Source organism: Doryrhamphus excisus, chromosome 8, assembly GCF_030265055.1.
Source record: "Doryrhamphus excisus isolate RoL2022-K1 chromosome 8, RoL_Dexc_1.0, whole genome shotgun sequence".
Lineage (NCBI taxonomy): Eukaryota > Metazoa > Chordata > Actinopteri > Syngnathiformes > Syngnathidae > Doryrhamphus > Doryrhamphus excisus.
The window spans coordinates 2,940,650-2,960,755 of record NC_080473.1 but is presented as its reverse complement, the minus strand read 5'-3'; the positions used below and the strand labels follow the sequence as shown (position 1 = coordinate 2,960,755).

Sequence of the window (20,106 nt, the reverse complement as noted above, 5' to 3'; positions counted from 1 at the left end):
GTGTTTTAGGAGGATCTGAGGGGAACCTGCCAGAGGATCGCTGAAGCCGTGCTTGGCCGAGATGATGACTGGCAGATGGGAAAGACCAAGATCTTCCTCAAGGTGAGTTTTGTTCTCTACTACAAATACTATCAAAGTATGTAAGTCCAGAAGTCATTGATGCTGGATATTAACACTTAACGACACACAAATTCCCAATTATTAAGAATTAAGAGTTGTTACATCCATAAAGTGCATGTACTGTAGGTACAGACTGTAGGAAATGCATGTTATGGTCGAATGTTGTTGGTGATCCTGTACAAACACAGCTGACTGGAGATAAACCAGTTGCAGACAATGTGAGTGAATACTGCTCGACTCTGTTTCCCGTACACATGACCACTGACAGGAAGGAGTGTATGTTTTGTTTTCCCGCTCTGTGTCTGTGTGTGTTTGTTGGAGGTTTAGATTCCGAGAATAATATGTTCTTTATAAATGTTTTGATGCTTTGCTTTACTGGAACTATCGGGGTCATCCAGACGCAATCAGTGAAGGCAGCTTTGTGTTGTAAAGTGATGTCTCTTGACTCTGGTGTGTTTGTTGCTGACCCCTGTCAGACTGAGGAGCGCCTCATCTGGTCAGGAAGCCTAACAGGAAAGAAAAAGTGCAGGGGGTGAAGGAAAGAGAATCACCCACACTTTCCTGACAGGAACCTGACGGATCATTCAGAATGCTGATGGATTACAAGACTGACTCAAGCTGGAATGCAGACTGAATTTCTCAGTGGATAAATCGTATGCTTCCAAATTTGTGGAACACCCTGGGGAAGGCCCTTTTCTATACCCAGTGCACAAAGCAAGCTACAAATTAACAGTTGTGTGATGAATGGTCAGAATGTTGAACCCAAATGTAGACACTCAGCCAAGGGTCAGTAGAATCTGGTTATTCAGCTGAGGGGCTTCCAGTCAGGGAGCAGCCGTCTACATAGGTCAAAGGACAGGGCACATTGGAAGGGTTGAATCAGTCACAGAACAAAGTGAGGGTGGAGAGTGATTGGGGAGCAGGAAATGGAATCCCCTCCGCGGTGACAGACCGGGATGTCAGACAGAGGGAAGACAAGATCAAACAGCTCACTGGTGATGGCCAGGTATATACTTGGGTACAGGCTGGTGGCAACACAGAAGGCAGGTGAGGAACATAAATAGGTTCGGGCAAACAAGCTGTGTTTTCAATTCCTGGATGTGTCCCAATACTTTATCCATCTCAACTCAACTCTTGGGCCAACATGAACAGAGTCTCCATGGGTGGCTCATGCTTTAGCATGAGAAACTAAGAAGGTGTTAACAAACCCATGGAGAAAAATGATGGAAACAGATGTCGATAAACTTCTTGGTTCTGTAGGATCATCATGACATGTTGCTGGAGATCGAGCGAGACAAGGCCATCACTGACAAGGTCATCCTCATTCAGAAGGTTGTTCGTGGTTTCAAGGACAGGTATTACTTTGGACATGCTTCCACATGATTCAGGATAGCTGACACTCAAAGTGATTTTGTTTAATTTCTGGCCATCAGATCAAACTTCCTAAGGATGAGAAAATCCGCGGTGTTGATCCAGAAGACGTGGCGAGGATATCTCTGCAGGAAGAATTACGGAGCTGTGAGGATCAACATCATAAAGATCACTAAGAATGTGTTTACTGTATGAGTTCATGATGTACTCCTATTTGCCTCCTTGCCCTCCAGATGCGGGCGGGCTTTTCTCGCCTCCAGGCTCTGGTCCGCTCCAGAAAGTTGTGTGCTTCATATCACGTGGCCCGACAGCGCATAACAGGTTTCCAGGGTCACTGCCGGGGCTTCCTGGTACGCCGTGCCTTCAGACACCGTCTGTGGGCCGTCATCACCATCCAGGCCTACACCAGAGGAATGATCGCACGGAGGTTATACCGCAGGCTAAGGGGCGAGGTAGACATATCTGTCGTATATGGATACTGATACCAATAACATATTTATTTAGCAAACTTCCTTGAATTCTTTTCTGGTTTCTGTCAGTACCGAAGGAGGCTGGAGGCTGAGAAGATGCGTCTGGCTGAAGAGACTAAACTGAGGAATCAGATGTCTGCAAAGAGAGCCAAGGCTGAAGCTGAACGCAAACACCAGGTAGGATTCAGAACATCAGATCCAAAGTTAAGTCATGTGTCTTCCTGCGATGCATTTCACTGCACCTTCATTCACTCTCCTCTTCAGGAGCGTCTGACCCAGTTGGCCAAGGAAGATGCCGAGCGAGAGAAGAAGGAGAAGGAGGAGGCAAGGAGAAAGAAGGAGCTGGTGGAGCAAATGGAGCGTGCCCGTATGGAGCCAGTCAACGACTCAGACATGGTTGACAAGATGTTTGGCTTCCTGGGCACTACAAGTTCTTTTCCTGGTCAGGAGGGACAAGCTCCTGTGGGCTTTGAGGTCAGACAGCAAATGTTAGCTTAAATAACTCCTGAGTCAGGATGTACTATGTACCTGTTGTTCTGCCTCCTGTGCAGGACCTGGAAAGGACCCACCGGGAGCTGGAGGAGGAAGACTTGGATGAAGCTCTTCCTCTGCCAGAGGATGATGATGAGGAGGATCTGTCTGAGTACAAGTTTTCCAAGTTTGCTGCCACCTACTTCCAGGGCACCACCACGCACACTTATGTCCGTCGACCCCTGAAGCAGCCGCTGCTCTTCCATGATGATGAGGGAGACCAGCTGGTATGTCAAAGACATATATTATTCTTACTATTGCACCTGATAGCGATGTTCATGCTTTGATCCGGTCTAGGCAGCACTGGCCGTGTGGATCACAGTGCTCAGGTTCATGGGAGATTTGCCTGAGCCCAAATACCACACAGCCATCAGTGACGGCAGCGAGAAGATTCCAGTCATGACCAAAATCTACGAGACTCTGGGAAAAAAGACTTACAAGAGAGAGTTGCAGGCACTCCAGGGAGAAGGAGAGGTAAGGGAGGCTGGAAGGAGCTTCTACCACAAAAATGGAGCTAACATACAGGATTGTAAAATTGGTTAAAAACCACTTGGGGCCATGTTTGGACTGTGTTTCCCTGTATCCAGACGCCTCAGTCCGACAGCCCTCGCAAGAATAGCCTCCGACACAAACTGGTCTCGCTTACTCTGAAAAAGAAATCCAAGATCACTGAGGAGGTGAGAAAAGTTGTTTTTGATTCATCATCATGCGACTGCCTTTAGTTACTAATTGATGGACAAGTTACAGGTCACAAAGCGCCTTAACGATGGCGAGTATGGTCTCCATGGCAACAGCATGCTGGAGGACCGGCCGACATCAAACCTGGAGAAACTTCACTTCATCATCGGTAACGGCATCCTGAGACCTGGGCTGAGGTAAACACCACATCCCGTATGGTCTAGTGGGGGCTGTCTGGGTTCTAGTCCTGGTATGACAATTTGTGGGGGTGGCAATAGTTCACTTGTGTGTATGTGTGTGTGTGTGTATGTTGTATGTGTGTTAGGGATGAGATCTACTGTCAGATCTGCAAACAGCTGAGTCAGAACCCATCTAAGAGCTCTCACGCTCGAGGTTGGATACTCATCAGTTTGTGTGTCGGCTGCTTTGCCCCGTCAGACAAGTTCCTCAAGGTCGGGACAAAGTTTAGTGCACATAGTGACTAAGTACCGTGAGTATACTAATGGCTTTTGGTGTTCACCCGCAGTACTTGAGGAACTTCATCAGCAGCGGGCCACCGGGCTATGCTCCGTATTGTGAAGAAAGACTGAGAAGAACATTTGTGAATGGGACCAGAACACAACCTCCATCCTGGCTGGAGTTGCAGGTACACGTACACAAACACTCACACACACAATTACCGTATTTTCCGGACTATAAGTCACACTTTTTTTCATAGGTTGGCTGTTCCTGCGACTTAAACTCCAGTGTGACTTATAAATGAAAAAACTGTTTATGTTACATAAACAATGGACACCTTTTCTGTTCATGTTTATTTTTTGTGTAGCTAAATAACCATTGTGTTAGCATATCTTACATCTATTCAGCCTGTTCTCTATTAGAACTTGCCTTCCAAGATGACGTAATGTCTGTTTTGGTCAAGTAGTTTGTAAAAAAATGCAACTTATACTCCAGTGCGACTTATGTATGTTTTTTTCTACCTAATTATGCATTTTTAGCCTTGTGCGACTTATACTCCGGAGCGACTTATAGTCCAGAAAATACGGTAAATAAAGCTCATTTTATCTGGCGCCTATTACTTAATTATTGGGGAATCAATATCCAGGCAACCAAGTCGAAGAAACCCATCATGCTGCCGGTAACGTTCATGGACGGAACTACCAAAACGCTGCTGACGGACTCAGCCACGACAGCCAAAGAGCTCTGCAACACACTGGCCGACAAGATCAGCCTGCAGGACAGATTCGGCTTTTCGCTCTACATCGCTCTGTTTGACAAGGTTGTCTGAGCCAAAATAAACACTTGAAGAAGAAGGAAGAAAAAGCATTTTCTCCCAGATAATATTGAAAATTTTTTATCATGATTTGAATGTCATCACGGCATGCAGGTCTCATCTTTGGGCAGCGGAAACGACCACGTGATGGACGCTGTGTCCCAGTGCGAGCAGTACGCCAAGGAGCAGGGAGCCCAGGAGAGGAACGCTCCCTGGAGGCTGTTCTTCAGAAAGGAGATCTTCACTCCATGGCACTGTGCTGCGGACGATACGGTCGCCACCAACCTCATCTACCAGCAAACTGTCAGGGGCGTCAAGTTTGGAGAGTACCGCTGCGACAGGGTGACGACAGCTTCTCTTCTGTAGACATTCTCTTCTTCTGTATCTGAGTCCAATTCCAAGACTTCCTCTTCTTTTTGGCTCAGGAGGACCTGGCAGAACTGGCATCTCAGCAGTATTACGTAGACTACGGCTCAGAGGTCCTGCTGGAGCGACTGCTGAGCCTTATTCCGTCCTACATCCCGGATAGAGAGATGAGCAGTTCCAGGACGGTGGAAAAATGGGCTCACTTCATCATGGCAGCCCACAAAAAGGTGCTGGTCACTGGGACAGTTTGTTGATCTTATTGTTACTATCTTAAGATGAATTACATCTTTCATGAGTAGTAATAGTAAAGAACATTATAATTGGACAATAGCAATAATTTGTCCACTTCGCTGTTGTTCAGGGCATCTACACACAGAAGAGGTTTGACCCTCAGAAGGTCAAAGAGGAAGTGGTGGACTTTGCTCGCCACAAGTGGCCTCTGCTCTTCTCTCGTTTCTATGAAGCCTTCAAGTTCTCCGGTGAGATTCAATCGTCTGTCTTCAGTGAACTCTACATCTTTTTAATGTGTCGCAAAGCAATGAGCTGGACTTGAGTAAGGATGAGGATGTTCTTCACTTCAGGTCCAAGTCTGCCTAAAAACGACCTCATTGTCGCAGTCAACTGGACAGGCGTGTATTTTGTCGACGAGCAAGAACAGGTCTTGTTAGAGCTCGCCTTCCCAGAGATCACTGCGGTGTCAAGCAGCAGGTGAGACATACTTGGAAACTGTAATCACTCAGTGATGTTGATCTCTTTTCGTGTTGGACATCGAGGTTCAACGGCTGCCAGAGTTACATCCAATTGTGCATACATGGGTGCCGTTCTTTCAGGGGAGGAAAGTTGCAGAGTCAGAGCTTCACACTGGCAACCATCAAAGGAGAAGAGTATACCTTCACCTCCAACAACGCTGAGGACATCCGCGACCTGGTGGTGACCTTCCTGGAAGGCCTGAGGAAGAGATCAAAGTTTGTGGTGGCATTACAAGACAGCCCCAACCAGAGTATGTCCTCGCTGAACTTTGGGATGTGGGACAAAGAAGTCCAAAGTGCCAATCACGTCCTTTAACTTTTTTTTTTCCAGATGGTGAGCCGTCCACATTCCTGAGCTTCCAAAAGGGAGACTTGATCTTGCTAGACCAAGACACTGGTGAGCAAGTTCTCAACTCAGGTTGGGCACATGGCGTCAACGAGAGAACCAATCAGAAAGGAGACTTCCCAGCTGACTCCGTCTATGTCCTGCCCACCATGACACGACCTCAGCAGGAAATTGTGGTACATCAAAGCTGCTTGCCGTTCATATTTACATTTAAGTCAAAACAGGAATAAGTGACAAAAATGTGATGCAATCCAACCAATCAGGCTCTCGTGACCATGACACCAGACCAGCGACAACAGTCAGTGAGAGTGTCACAACTTATGCTTCCTGAGGGTGAAGACTCAGTCAAGCCATACACACTGGAGGAGTTCTCCTATGACTACTTCAGGTACAAACATCCACAGCAAACTCCTCTAAGAATGCCATTATTGATCTTGCTATCAGAAAAGAAAAGTGGACCCACACAATACACTGTAGTAAAATAAGTTGTGTGCTTCTTGCAGGCCTCCTCCCAAACACACACTAAGCAGAGTGATGGTCACTAAGAATCGAGGTAAGGACAAGTTATGGAGTTGCACCAGAGAGCCTCTGAAACAACCACTACTGAAGAAGGTGATCCATCATGAGGATCTTGCACAGGAGGCCTGCATGGCTTTCATTGATATCCTTTACCACGTCATAATGTTCAGAATGTTGCCACCATACTGTAGGCTGTACCAATTAAAACTAGGGCTCTCAAAGTTAACACGGAAGTTTCCCTTAACGGCGATAATTTTATTGACGCGCGATTAACCTGCGCTCCTCCTGTTTGACCCTTGGCCCACACGTAGTTTGATTGAGGCACGGTAACTCTGTAGCCACAAGCTGTAACAAATATTGATGAGAAATGGAGAAAGAGAAGAGTATTTAGATTTAGGTAAATTTATCTTCAAAGCCCTGGCAGATGGCTCTTGTAGCAAGACCAAAGTTACTTGTATCTATTGTTGCTGTGTTTGACTTATCACGTATTACATGGCCTGCTAGAGACTGGAGCAGTGCAGGTATTGTTTTTATTGTCATATACAGTGCTATCTCGGCATAAGAGTGTCCCAACTAACTAGTTGTTTTTACATTTTTACATCTCTTGCTGATTTTTGCATTGAACTGCCAGCTAAAATTGGAGTTACAGCTGCTATTGACGGTGTCGATGTGATGAAGTCAGTGTTGTGCTAGCATTAGCGAGTTAGCATCGAACTAGCTACGGCAATATTTTCAACATTTGGGTCAAACCTACGTACATTATAGCGTTGTGATTGATCCTATTTATGATGTATTGTATAAGACTATGGCGAGAACAACATCAAATGAAAAGCACTAACTACTGAGCCACCATCCCGCTTGGTGGACTTTGTTTTTCAGAGAGGTTCTGTACCACGATTATGCACATTAGCACTCAAAGTCATCAAATCTTACCTTCATGTATTCCCACATAGTGTCAGCATTTGGGAGCAAATATTGGGTGAAGGAAAAAGGAAGGAAAATACATTCAAATACATCCATTCAGCCATCTTTGCATCGGAGAACGGTGCATCGGTGCGTTCAATGACCGTCAAAAAGTAGGACAAATTGCAGCTCGATTTTAAACATTCAAAGACGGTGGGATTTCTAATCAATAGTTACAGTATTGTAATAAAATAATATGTATTGTAATATAATTTGTAGTTTCTAATGACGAATGAAATGACATTGAGTTTGCAATTTAGATTAAATGTTTTATGACTATTGGCCTGTGTTTTAGGTATTTTCATTTGTACATTTCATGAAGGAATGGTGCATTGTGGCAAATCTTTCATAATAATCCTTTCTGAATGTTACTAAATAGACTGTTTTATATACAAACATTTAGAATTTAGTTTTTAAAGTCAGTATCATAAATAAACAAATATTATTGAGCTGATACAAATAAACAAAACATGTTTGTCAGTGTGAGAGATCTCACATTTTGCATTTGCGGGTAAAATAGCAATACAAAAATATGCTTGCTGACTGTAATGTTTTAAATAATGTCATACTTTTACGTAAAATTTGATGTAATAATCATTTTAGTTGCACATCGAAGTAAACTTATTTCTATCTGCGATTAAATGTGATTAATTCTGAGTTACTATAGACAAAATGCGATCAATTGCAATCATAAACTTTAATAGAGTGACAGCCCTAATTAAAACCAACATGTTCTTTAACCTGTTTCCTACCTGTGATGAAGTACATGGGTGACTACCCCTCCAAACGCACCAGATCAGTCAACGAGCTGACCGACCAAATCTTTGAGGGATCCCTGAAGGCAGAGCCACTGAAGGATGAGATCTTTTGCCAGATCATCAAACAACTCACTGACAACCACGTCAAGTGTGTACAAGGAAACTATGACCTATTCTGTCACAGAATAATGACATAAAAGACAAAAAGATGTTGATGAGTGACACGTAGCCATTAGTGACATATTGCAAACCCAACTGACCGTTTTAGATGTAGATCACAAAGAAGTTGAACATGTTTGTGTGTGTACTTACAGGTACAGTGAGGAAAAAGGCTGGGAGCTCCTCTGGTTGTGCACTGGTCTCTTTCCTCCCAGTAACATCCTTCTGCCACACATCCAGCGCTTCCTGCAGTCCAAGAGACAACATCCTCTATCTGCCGACTGCATGCACAGGCTACACAAAGCATTGCGGTAGTTACACACTACAGATTTATACCATAGGTACTGTAGACCAGGGGCGAGCAAACTGTGGCATTCGGGCCACATCAAGCCTGTCAAACGTATTAATCTGGCCCACTGGGGGTTTCAAAATTAGTTTTTTAAACAAGCCTTTAACAACAAGCATGCTTGAGTCGCACAGGAAATAGTCCTGTACAAAACATTTATCCAAACAACACAACACGTCAACACACACATTGTAAACTACCGACTGGGCATACAAATACACACAACACCTATGCCAAAATGACACCAACATAATCCCACCGCAGGGCATGTTGGGTAGCTTGTGGTGCTGTGTCTACAAACATGTGGCTGTGTTTTATTAGCACTTATTGACTCGGGGAGACCCGAGTTCGATTCCACTCTGTGGGTACTCCGGTTTCCTCCCACATTCCAAAAACATGCTAGGTTAATTGGCGACTCCAAATTGTCCATAGGTATGAATGTGAGTGTGAATGGTTGTTTGTCTATATGTGCCCTGTGATTGGCTGGCCATCAGTCCAGGGTGTACCCCGCCTCACACCCGAAGACAACTGGGATAGGCTCCAGCACACCAACGACCCTTGTGAGGATAAGCGGTAGAAAATGAATGAATGACCCACGTGTTATGTTAACTTGCTGTGGATGTGTTGTGTTATTTTGTTGCACTGTGAGCAAGTAGGGGGTTCTGTTTAATGACCACCTATATGCAGACAACCCCTCGGCCAAATTTTTTAAGCCAGTGTGGCTCGCAAGTCAAAAACTTTGCCTATACCCCTGCTGTCGCCACGGTGCGTTTTCAGAAAGGTGTAGATGCTAAATAGAAACTTCACTGTCAATCGAACCTCTTGATTTCCATGGTAACAGAAACGGCTCCAGGAAATACCCTCCACATCTGGTGGAAGTGGAGGCCATCCAGCACAAGACGACGCAGATCTTTCACAAAGTGTACTTCCCTGATGACACAGATGAGGTACCACAGACACACACACAAACACACACACTCTCCTGAGGACGGTCTCTAGAGCAGATTTGTGTGTTCCTATTCTCCAGGCGTTTGAAGTGGAGTCCAGTACCAAAGCCAAGGATTTCTGTCAGAACATCTCCACCAGACTGCTGCTGAAATCCCATGAGGGTTTCAGCCTCTTTGTCAAGATCTCAGACAAGGTCAGAAGTCAAGTTTAACTGTCGTTCATAAGACACAGAGCTCACTATACTGGGTGTATACTGGTTTTGTAGGTGATCAGTGTTCCAGAAGGAGATTTCTTCTTTGACTTTGTCCGACATTTGACAGACTGGATCAAGAAATCACGTCCAGCAAAAGATGGTACATGCAGCTGTACATTTTTACACCTGTGTGTGTACTGAGAAATCAAACATCCTGAAACTTGACCTTCACCTTGCAGGAATGGTTCCCTCTCTGACCTATCAGGTGTTCTTCATGAAGAAGTTGTGGACCAGCACAGTTCCAGGGAAGGACTCCTTTGCTGACTCTATCTTCCACTACTACCAGGCGAGTCCTTCTTAGGAGGAAGGTTGAAATAAAAAAAAAGAAGAGACAATAGTTCTGACAAGTTCTTCCTCATCATTCAGGAGCTGCCCAAATACCTGCGTGGCTACCACAAGTGTTCTCGAGACGAAGTATTCCAGCTGGCTGCTCTCATCTACCGAGTCAAGTTTGAGGATGACAAATCCCACTTTCCCACCATTCCCAAGATGCTGAGAGAGCTGGTCCCTCATGATCTCATTCGTCAGATGTCGCCAGATGACTGGAAAAGGGTACAACCTGAAAAGTTTTGAACCGGAAGTGGATGTGAACAATGAGTCTTTTTTTTACATGTATGTGATGGCAGTCTGTGGTGGCCTTCTTCAACAAGCAAGCTGGTAAATCGCGAGAAGAGGCCAAGCTGATGTTTCTAAAAATCATCTACAAATGGCAGACCTTTGGCTCCGCCTTCTTTGAAGTCAAGGTAACAGACCTGCTTGTGTCACTTCCATTCTGATATTTGATGCGTTAAACCTACTGCTGCTTCATGCCCAGAAGGAAGGGCTGCACCACACAGTAGTTTAATTTCCAACTTCCTGATCAAAGAGTTCTTGATTAGAAGAACCCTTTTAAGATGGAATATTTCATTATGTTCAATTATGAGTTATGTTCTTATCTCTTTAGCAAACCACCGAACCCAACTATCCAGAAATCCTGTTGATTGCCATCAACAAACATGGAGTCAGTCTCATTGACCCAAAAACCAAGGTTTGTTGCCAAAAAATGAAAACCAAAACCCCCCACTCAATGTGCCTGCGGTGTCTCAGTGAGACCTGTGTGTAATCTTTTCTCCTGTTTTCTGTCTACCTGTAGGACATCCTGATCACACATCCCTTCACCAAGATCTCCAATTGGAGCAGTGGGAATACTTACTTTCACATCACCATCGGCAACCTCGTCAGAGGAAGTAAACTCCTCTGTGAAACCTCGCTGGTGGGTGGAGGCCACATGCACATTTTTACAGCTCTAATTTCAAAGCAGGATATTGAGACTGAGATCTTAATCAATGAGATGTTGGACTAGAGTGCTTCCATCATAATTCTTCATTCTAGCAAGACATTTTGGATTTGGTGGAAACACTTAGGGAGAAGGTCCTGTATTGTTGCCAGTATTTCACTCTTGATGCTTTAAGAGTCGAGGTGACAGCTTGGCCTTTTAGCTTGATGGCTAGTGCTCTCAACTGTCATTCTGCGGACCCTGGTTTGATCCAGGGGTGGAACACAGAGCTGGCTGGACCAGATGGGTTACATTGGTGATGTCATGTAGCCATGCTGTAAAGTTTGCCGACAGCTTGGGCTCTTTGGCTTGCAATACATCACGGTCGTTACCGTGGTTCGGGCCCAGGGTGTGCACACTGGTAGATCAGACGGGTTACATTGGTACCCTGACCCCCATGAGAGTGACATTTAGGGCCCCTAACTGACAGAGGCCCAACAAAAGGGATGTGGTGACAACAGCTGTATACTGACGCTGATGATGATTAGCATCAGGAGCTACTGGGGGTTGTGTTTTGCCCAAGGATGGCGTCCCCAGTGGACAGAATTTCCCAGACACACCCCAAAATCTTGTCGCAAGTCTTCCTAGAAGAGTGGAAGCTGTTACAGCAACATTACTTTGCACTCATCTATTCGTAAAGCAAGCCAAAATATTTCAAATGTGTTTCCGCCACCCCCTTTCAGGGCTACAAGATGGACGACCTGTTGACTTCCTACATCAGTCAGATGCTCACCACCATGAACAAGCAGCGGTCGGGGCGTGGGCTCAACAAGTGAACTTCTTACTGGCAGGAGGCCGCCGAGCTCATCCGCCTCTTGCGTCCTATTGGTCACTACTGCAGCTGGGGGCGGACCTTCGGTCACCAGTTGTGGTGGATGAGTCGCGGTGCTTCTGTCAGTTCGGAAGTGTCCAAGCTCCCTGGAGAGAATTCGGTTAGAAGCAGCCGCAGCAGCGACGAGGACGACCCCGGCGAAGGCCCCAGCAACTACAACCTTTACCACCACCAGGATGAGACATCCAGTGAGGACGACTACCTCTAAAAACGCTGTACCGCGGTTCTCCGAGCGACCTTTTGACCCAACTCCTCATATTCAGTGAATGTCCAAACAGCCAGGAAGGAGGATAGCATAGACATTTTCAAGGTCCAAAATATACTTGAGCTGATTGGTAAATCTGTTTGTTTACAAGAAATGACCCAATACTTCTGCTGTAGCTTGCAACAAAATGTTTTGTGTTTGTCATGCTGCAGTTGCAACGTCATTGCTCAGTATGCTTTGTGGTTGTGTGCGGTGTGCATACATACATGTATGAATAGTCCCAAGATGCAATTGACAAAAGTGCTGGAAAATGAGATGATTTTGTTGATTATCACTCACTGTTGGTACATTTTTTTGTCGTAACCCTCATGTTCAGATTTCATTTGAGATGTTTGGACCCTGACATATTTGTTGCATCTCAGTGTCTGTTAGCTCAGCGGTAGCTATCACATCGAGATTGAGTCGGTTGAGTTTGCCTGGCTGTGTTTTCATCCATCTGGTTTAACAAGAGAATGAGAAGTTCCATAGTGCCAAACCATCCAGCGAGGCCTTTGTTTTGTCTTTGCCGTGTGCAACGTTTGCCGCTGGTTAAAGAGATTTACATGATTTGTACAATATTAACATATAATTTAACTTGTGTGAATGCAATGACACAGGATAATGTTGAGATTGAAATGTTTAGTGTTTTATAGTATGTACAGTAATATATTTTCATGCATGTCCTGACATTGTACCGTGTTTTCCTCAGACTAGTTTATACTGTGTTGTAATGTGTGTTATCTTTCAGCTGACTTTGCCATGTTTAAATATTTAGATTTCACTCAGTCATGGCCAAAAATATTGGCATTCCAGAGATGCCGATGTTTTTGGCCACGGCTGTATAAATTAGGTTGATTTGTAGTCTATACAGGCATGGCCAAAAACGTTGGCTTCTTTGGCATGCCAATATTTTGTTTCAGCTCACTAGCATGTTAACTGGTTATTCAAATTTAACTTTGCAGGATGTTTGTGTCACAAATGATAAAAACAACAACCTTGAAATGCCCCAAGACCAATAATGTGTTTTTTAATGACTGTTGACAATGACAGAACTTTTTCCACCGTGTACAAATCATTAGTCAGCACTTAGCCTACAGTTGATTTTCTTTTGCTTAAAAGGCAGACGTTTTACGAACGTGATGAAATCATTTAAGTAATCATCCAAAACATGCAGAGCTGCATGCATTGTGAAAGAGGCATCTGGTCAAATCAACTACAACACATCTCGAAATGTCAAGCTGTTTTGCATCTTCTCTACACTGTTTTTATTTGGGGAAAAAATGATCACCCTACAAAGATGATTGAAAAATATTCCTAACACTAGCTATAATACTGCAAATATATTGCATTGTTTACATCCTGTTCTTTGTGGCTAATGTGAATAAAAAACACATTTGCACATGTGACCTCTGCGGCTTGGGTGAGACGCTTAATGGCACTTACTTTCACTTACTTTGTGTCCAACACTGCAGAAAGATCCCTAAACACCTCACGAAAGTGAGTCCCATAAAAGGCGGAGACAAGATCTGTTCACTTCATTTGGGACCATGTTGGGCTTCACTCCCAAACATTTGGCACACGTTTGGACAAACCTCACGATACTTTTGTACAAATACGGCCTACAAGAAGAGTCACACATTCAGTTATTACAAAAAGGTAAGTAATCAACCACAGATACCTTCTGGAGACTCCCTTGGTACATTCATTATGTCAGTCCATCCATCAGCTTCCAACAAATCATACAGAAAAAATATCATTTAAGGTTTTGGTCCAACGCTCCTGGTACCTGTACAGCTGAAAAACAAGAGTAGAGGTCCAACAGAGAAGGTTTTGTGTGTGTTATCTTCTTGTGGAGCAATGTTCCACTTTATATCATTATCTTACGACCACACTACTGTGTCCATGCCTGAGCTCGTCTCATCTTGGAAGATTTGACTTGGTCTCGCTTTCACTTGTCCATGTGAAAAAGCTGATGACTGGTTGGTTTTATCCACTGTAAAAGTAGTTAAGTGCATAAAGTTCATCTGACACATTTTTAAAAAGATGTCCACAGAGAGTCTCCCACAATGTGGGGAGGCTTTGCTGAAAAAATGTCAGAACATTTGGGGAAAAGTCAGACTGTGCTTGGGATTGGCATTTACACACTGTACATCAACAAATGGGTGTCAGAGCGTTCATGTCATGATGAATACTGTGTGCATTTCTGTCACTCCTCTGCGATGGTGGGCAGGTGGGGTTGAGTGGGTGAAGTGGGCGTGCTGCGCTGATCGGTCTGAACGTTGACACTGGAGACGGACCAGACATCGCTGAGCTCTGTAAAGGTAAAACAAGTGACATACATTAATGCTATAATTACAATGCACGGCTGTATATATTGTTTTATTATTATTATACAGTAAATGCATCTTTTCATATACAATCTTCCCTTGCTATATCACAGTTCAAACATCGCGAGTTTATTACGTTTTAAAAGATTAGACCACCATTATAGCCTTTACAGGAAGTAGGCTGTCAACGTGTGAATATTACGTACACTACCGCTCAAAAGTTTGGGATCACTTGCAAATTTCTTTGTTTTCCAAAGAAAATACAATTTTCATGCATTTCACAAACAATGTTTTCCATTTCACAAACATTTTTATCCATGTCACAAACAATTAAAATGAATCAGATGATTTTCAAAGAAGGATGTACATTTTTGCATAGAGGCCTACTATCAACAACTGTCAGTCCTCTGCATCAATCTCCTGGTATGGCTGCTAATCCAAGTTCATCATTTTATAAGGCTAATAGATGATTAGAAAAGCCATCTAAAAATCTAAACTAAAACTAAAATCTGTTACCATGCTGTTAACTACTCCCTTCAGAGAGCAGCACTGAATAATAGCCATCAAACACCAGTGTCAGTATCAACAGTGAAGCGGAGACTGCTGGACTGCCAAGAAAAAGCCATATCTCAGACTGGCCAAAAACATTTCCAAGTGATCCCAAACGTTTGAGCGGTAGTGTATGTTGTGCCTTTTACATGTCTAAGATGTCTTAATTTCTATTATTATGTCTACTACATTGAGTAACATGAGAGTAAAAGTGACCATCGGGGTAATATTTAATGTGGGTCTGAGAAAGCAAAAAACTGTATTCAGACACGTGATGAAGAAGGTTCATGAATGTTTTCTACAGGAGACAGTGAAGCTTGTAAACGCTTAAGAGTTCATAGAGGGTGAAGGCTAAAGGTCTTTGACATGCAAGGGGTCATGTATGGTGTGATGTTTTGAAGGCCGAAGCGGAGGGAGATGACGGCGAAGGAGTAGAAAAGGTTCCAGCAAACACAGATGACCGCCGAGGAGCTAACACACACCACATACATAGAAAATACAACCACAACGACATAGCAACACATGATCCCTGCATGGAATTGACATAAGAGGGTGTTCGCATACCAGTCCTAAACTTGCTGTATGGTCCATTCTCATGAACCTGACGACTGCCAGACAAGAAGGGCAGACCCCTCTCTCTCCACCTGTCACACACACACAAACACACACATAATATAATATAATATAATGAGATTCCATCTTCAGCAGCCTCGATGACTCAACCTCACAGCCGCAACATTTGACTTACAATGAGCAAGTGTGTGTGTGTACGCACCAATGGAAAATGAAAATGGAGACGATGAGCACTGCAGAAACAGCATCAGTTAGGATCCACATGAGAGTATATTCCTGAGGGGTCTGGTGAGAAAGAAGATTGAAAGTGTGAAGCAGTGAACATGAATATTATCTTTCCACTCTGTGACCTTGACACCACACACTCTTAATTACATCTTAACTCATTTGAATTGACGCAGGGGGATGGAACATTTATGTAATCTCAAGCTCAGTTCTCAACAATTGTATTGGAAAATCTAATTTTGTGCACGCCATTAGTCACAATGGATACATAGTTGTGGTTTCGGAGAATAGAATGCAAGTTAAGTGCTCACCATGAGGAAGAGAGGCTTGTCAATGCCAGACAGGATGTGGATGGAGTTGGTGGTGACAGACTGAGCTCCAGCACACCAGGCCAGAGTGTAGAGCCATGGCTGGCTGATCACATACAGGTTAGTGCTGATATTCACAGAGCGGTACTTGCTGTAGACAGAAAATAAGATCCAAAAACTGAGTACTATCTCTGTAACGGAAGAATGTTTGTATCGCGGCGAGTATGTGGCTGGCGAGGATAATTATTCATGCATCTGTGCCTACTGTGTATACCTGATCTGCTGTTGTGACATACTGCTGTAGTGCAGATTTAGAGTGGTGATGTGACCATCTAACAGCTCCTGAATAGACCGTCTTTGTCCAGAGGTCTGCTGGAGCTCCGGGTCCATAGACCGAACCAGCTCCCTGCCCAAAGATGGCAACCACAGCACCTACACATGTAGACAGGAATGGTACATCAAGCCCTAACGCACAACCTTGATGTCACAAAGTTGAAACCTCTGTTACTCAATGTAGCAGTTCAACACAAACAATGCGGGTCATCTACTGTATGTGCTCCATGTTAGTAATTAAAAATAGAAGTAAATATTACCTGAGATGAGTTGATGTGGTCAAGCACCACCTGCAGAGTGGTGTTGATGTAGGAGTAAATATAAGGATGACCAAAAGCTGGTCTGCGCAGGTCAAACAGCACACGTCGGCCACTTTGAGCTGCTATCTCCAAGAACTGTGCCAGGGAGGGAATGGATTGGTTCTGGGCCCGTTGGCGGTCCTCCTCGCTTAGAGAAGACACAGTGCCAAATGGGTCCCTCTGTGTATGTGCGAGAGAGAGGAAGAGAGAGCGTGTGCATGTGAAAGACGATTCTTTGGCAGGTTACCCACAGTGCAAATAAAGTCGTTACGATGTGTGTGTTTCTCTCACAGATAAGAACCATTCTCCAGCATTCAGCTGCTGTAGCTCTGCCCAGGTGAACATGGAGGCATCAAAGTATGTTCGGTTGGGGAAAACCTCAGCAATATTGGTGGTTCTCCTCAGAGTAGAGTCATGCATCAGGAAGGGAACACCATCATAACTACAAAGAGGAGAGCATACAAAGAAGATTAGCCCTTTGATTGAAAGAGAGGACTGTAAGGTAGGAACATAAAGGGAGAGCATAATTAGCATCATTAATGAGCATATTCAAACACATCATTCTTACACTGCCAGCCTCACAGTAACACAAGTTCACGCTGTGCCGCTAAGCCATCTGTTTGCAGACTAACACGGTGTGCCAGCCCACCAACAGTTGGCTCACAGGAGAGCTGAGGGCTAACTGGATTAACATGGCAGTAATCACCTTAGTGCTGGGGGCAGCACGCGAACATCAAGGCTCACTGCATTCGTTCAATCACCTCTGACTGATGTGCTGTTAATTTTAGCCGCGAGAGGACACGTGCTGACCTAAATCGTACTCCCGATTAAACATGACCGCATCATGCGAGTGAAATACACAAGTGATGAGCACCTGATGGTGACATCGGTCTCTAATCCATCTCCTCCAGCTTCCACCGCCTTCTCAAAGGACATCAGCGTGTTCTCTGGAGCCAGCTGCACACACAGACCCAATGGAACATTCGTTGGGAACTAAAGCAAAAATATGAAGAATTAATCCATTCATCCAAGGTCTTACCATTGGGGCTCCTCTGTGTCCAATGAGCTTCGGGGCGCCTCCCAGCGTTCCTGGATCCTTAATGCAGGGAGAGTACATTCCCAGAGGAACCAGGTAGAGGGAGAACAGCCCAGGCAGGTAGACACTCAGAACTGCCACCTGACGCACTGCAGGAACAAAAACATACAAACTTGATTGCTCGTACTGTATGTATTCTGCCCCCCCCCCTCCACTTTCTGACAAACAACTGTTGATATAGTGATACAAAGGTTAGATTACCTCTCTTGTTCATGCGGAAGAAGTGCAAAGCTATCGGCCAGGAGATGATGGCCATCACTGAGAGAGCAGCAACGTGTAAGACAGGCGCCGTCACCTTAAAAAGAACCAGAGAGCACACAACCAGACACATGAGAGAAAGACGAAGGGCGGCCTCTCATGTCGGCTCATAGGCAAAAGATTTATTTATGGCAACCTGCAGGGAAAGTAGCAGTGTTTTCCATTCTTTGCTCCAGAGGTCAGACAAAATGGCCGTGGCTATGACAGCGAAGACCAAGGTTACGATGATGCCGATCTGACACAAAGTAGGGTGACAAAACAATATTTCATTAGATGGTTAACAGCAGGTTAACATGCACATGAAATGTATGACTAATGTGTTCCTCGTCAAGGGTTTCTACCTTGTGGCTCCAGTGAAGGTATAATCTTTGACCCTCAGACAGAAGACACACAGCCAACACCTGCGACAGTGTCAGTGGTTATTATCTTTTATATATATATATATATATACGTATATATAATTCTCTCATGAGTATGTTCATGTTTTATATGAAGCAAATGTACTGTCCATACCAGTAAGACTGCAATGTATGTGAAGAGCACAGCAGCCACAACCAGCAGGACCAGAGACCAGGGGAACCAGAAACCCAAAGTGCCAAAGTTGAACCTAAAGCAACACAAGGTCCGGCAATCATTTGTAGTTATATTCGGTATCATATTGCCCTTTTGTCAGTCATACAGTCTGTGTCTCGGTGGGTGAAGGCAGAGCCGGTAGCTTATACACTTTGTGCAGCAAGGTAACGTAGTAGACATTTGGTAGATTACATGATATTGTCATATATTTTTATTATTTTTTCATTGTAGTTTCCTTAAAAGTAATGTTAAAATCTCATCTTGTCTTGTTCTTGTAGACCCATCTAATTTATCGTCTCTTCTCAAGAACTAAGGTCTGGTAACACCAACACAAATGAAGGACAGGGTCCCATGAAATAATTCTGTATGTGTGTGTGTGTGTGTGTGTGTATGTGCGTGTGTCGTACACATGATGACCCACCAGTCAAAGTCATTGTAGTCATTTTGAGCTTCAATCCAGAAATACAAAAAGACTAAACTCAGGAAAAAAGTGACGATCAGGAGGCCAAAACTGCCACACTCCACCTGCAACACACATTCACACATAATATATCACTCAATGCATACGACTTGTGTTTTTCTCATAAAAAGGTGACATAACAGACCCAACAGCTTGGAGTGTATGTGTGTGAGCACCTTGCTGCAGCAGCACTCTCCCGGCTGCGCTCGAGCTCTCTGATATCGTCTCCATTGGCAACCATAAAGGCCAGCCAGGCAGGAGACAAAGGGCTGGTGTTCATACCTGCAAAGCGTCAGCGATAACATCAACTGAGTGACAGTCCAGTCACGAGGTAGTCGACCAGACTGGACACCGAGTACCTTTGCAGCAGCTGCCGCCGCACCACCTTTAACTTCCCCAGCTTCAGTCTTGTCCCGGATAGCCCTCAACCGCAGGCCAGCATCACAAAGACACAGCAGAGGAGGACGAGGGCACACACAGGAAAGGATAAAAGCTGAAGACACTTCACTTCCACCTGACAATCTGCAACTGAGATGCAAGCAGAAATTCAGAATGACTGAATCATTCTGAAGATGTTTCACACAAGTAAGATTAATTTAAGCAACACCAGAACAGACAGACGATGTTGTGTACAAGACATGACCCAAAGTGACCTAAAGAACCACCGAGCTTCCTTCTACTTCCACCAATGTTCCATTCTGCTGAATGGTGGAACAAATTCATAAGCTTTGTAACTACCAACAATGTATGTACATGTGGTTACATGTTTCATGTCACACAACATACATACATTCAGGGGTAGACCTTTTGGAACAGTACTCAGATTTTCTTGGATTATATATACACAGGTGAAACACCTGCCAT

General features: G+C 44.3%; 3 protein-coding genes across 29 annotated transcripts in view; 1 reads left to right on the top strand and 2 right to left on the bottom strand.

Moving 5' to 3' along the window:
• The window catches only part of LOC131134376 (calpain-5-like), a 37,213-nt gene extending 29,729 nt beyond the window's left edge, over positions 1-7,484 (bottom strand). For 14 of the 16 annotated variants that reach the window (XM_058079616.1, XM_058079600.1, XM_058079605.1 and 11 more), the window contains exon 1: positions 7,357-7,484. The gene's annotated coding sequence lies outside the window, so the exon portion shown is untranslated. The remainder of the gene's footprint in view (positions 1-7,356) is intronic. The other 2 variants (XM_058079601.1, XM_058079614.1) reach the window with 1 other exon arrangement.
• myo7aa (myosin VIIAa) overlaps positions 1-13,608 on the top strand; it is a 25,880-nt gene extending 12,272 nt beyond the window's left edge. For all 12 annotated transcript variants that reach the window (XM_058079560.1, XM_058079558.1, XM_058079553.1 and 9 more), the window contains 32 exons: positions 10-102; positions 1,381-1,475; positions 1,554-1,638; positions 1,725-1,943; positions 2,031-2,138; positions 2,226-2,435; positions 2,513-2,719; positions 2,790-2,966; positions 3,080-3,169; positions 3,240-3,367; positions 3,496-3,622; positions 3,697-3,816; positions 4,276-4,449; positions 4,558-4,785; positions 4,869-5,036; positions 5,171-5,288; positions 5,391-5,517; positions 5,640-5,809; positions 5,890-6,080; positions 6,168-6,292; positions 6,408-6,565; positions 8,139-8,292; positions 8,459-8,614; positions 9,491-9,596; positions 9,677-9,790; positions 9,863-9,950; positions 10,030-10,136; positions 10,217-10,402; positions 10,477-10,593; positions 10,794-10,877; positions 10,983-11,102; positions 11,849-13,608. In XM_058079560.1, the coding sequence (XP_057935543.1) occupies positions 10-102; positions 1,381-1,475; positions 1,554-1,638; positions 1,725-1,943; positions 2,031-2,138; positions 2,226-2,435; positions 2,513-2,719; positions 2,790-2,966; positions 3,080-3,169; positions 3,240-3,367; positions 3,496-3,622; positions 3,697-3,816; positions 4,276-4,449; positions 4,558-4,785; positions 4,869-5,036; positions 5,171-5,288; positions 5,391-5,517; positions 5,640-5,809; positions 5,890-6,080; positions 6,168-6,292; positions 6,408-6,565; positions 8,139-8,292; positions 8,459-8,614; positions 9,491-9,596; positions 9,677-9,790; positions 9,863-9,950; positions 10,030-10,136; positions 10,217-10,402; positions 10,477-10,593; positions 10,794-10,877; positions 10,983-11,102; positions 11,849-11,941 (4,443 nt within the window). In that variant the 3' untranslated portion in view covers positions 11,942-13,608. The remainder of the gene's footprint in view (positions 1-9; positions 103-1,380; positions 1,476-1,553; positions 1,639-1,724; positions 1,944-2,030; positions 2,139-2,225; positions 2,436-2,512; positions 2,720-2,789; positions 2,967-3,079; positions 3,170-3,239; positions 3,368-3,495; positions 3,623-3,696; positions 3,817-4,275; positions 4,450-4,557; positions 4,786-4,868; positions 5,037-5,170; positions 5,289-5,390; positions 5,518-5,639; positions 5,810-5,889; positions 6,081-6,167; positions 6,293-6,407; positions 6,566-8,138; positions 8,293-8,458; positions 8,615-9,490; positions 9,597-9,676; positions 9,791-9,862; positions 9,951-10,029; positions 10,137-10,216; positions 10,403-10,476; positions 10,594-10,793; positions 10,878-10,982; positions 11,103-11,848) is intronic.
• gdpd4a (glycerophosphodiester phosphodiesterase domain containing 4a) lies at positions 13,232-20,106 on the bottom strand. The gene is made up of 17 exons (XM_058080506.1): positions 20,100-20,106; positions 19,602-19,665; positions 19,419-19,524; positions 19,204-19,307; positions 18,723-18,816; positions 18,551-18,610; positions 18,346-18,444; positions 18,153-18,246; positions 17,895-18,040; positions 17,730-17,812; positions 17,147-17,297; positions 16,817-17,035; positions 16,498-16,655; positions 16,227-16,374; positions 15,893-15,975; positions 15,682-15,761; positions 13,232-14,554 (listed from the first exon to the last, which is right to left on the bottom strand). Exons 1-17 carry the CDS (start codon positions 20,104-20,106, stop codon positions 14,448-14,450), a joined length of 1,803 nt encoding a protein of 600 aa, XP_057936489.1. The 3' UTR covers positions 13,232-14,447.

Coding starts and splice junctions, on each gene's coding strand:
- gdpd4a (XM_058080506.1), bottom strand. Junction 17,813..17,894: donor GACACAGAGGAGCCCCAATG/GTAAGACCTTGG, acceptor CTGTGTGTGCAG/CTGGCTCCAGAGAACACGCT. Junction 17,298..17,729: donor GAGACCGATGTCACCATCAG/GTGCTCATCACT, acceptor TCCTCTTTGTAG/TTATGATGGTGTTCCCTTCC.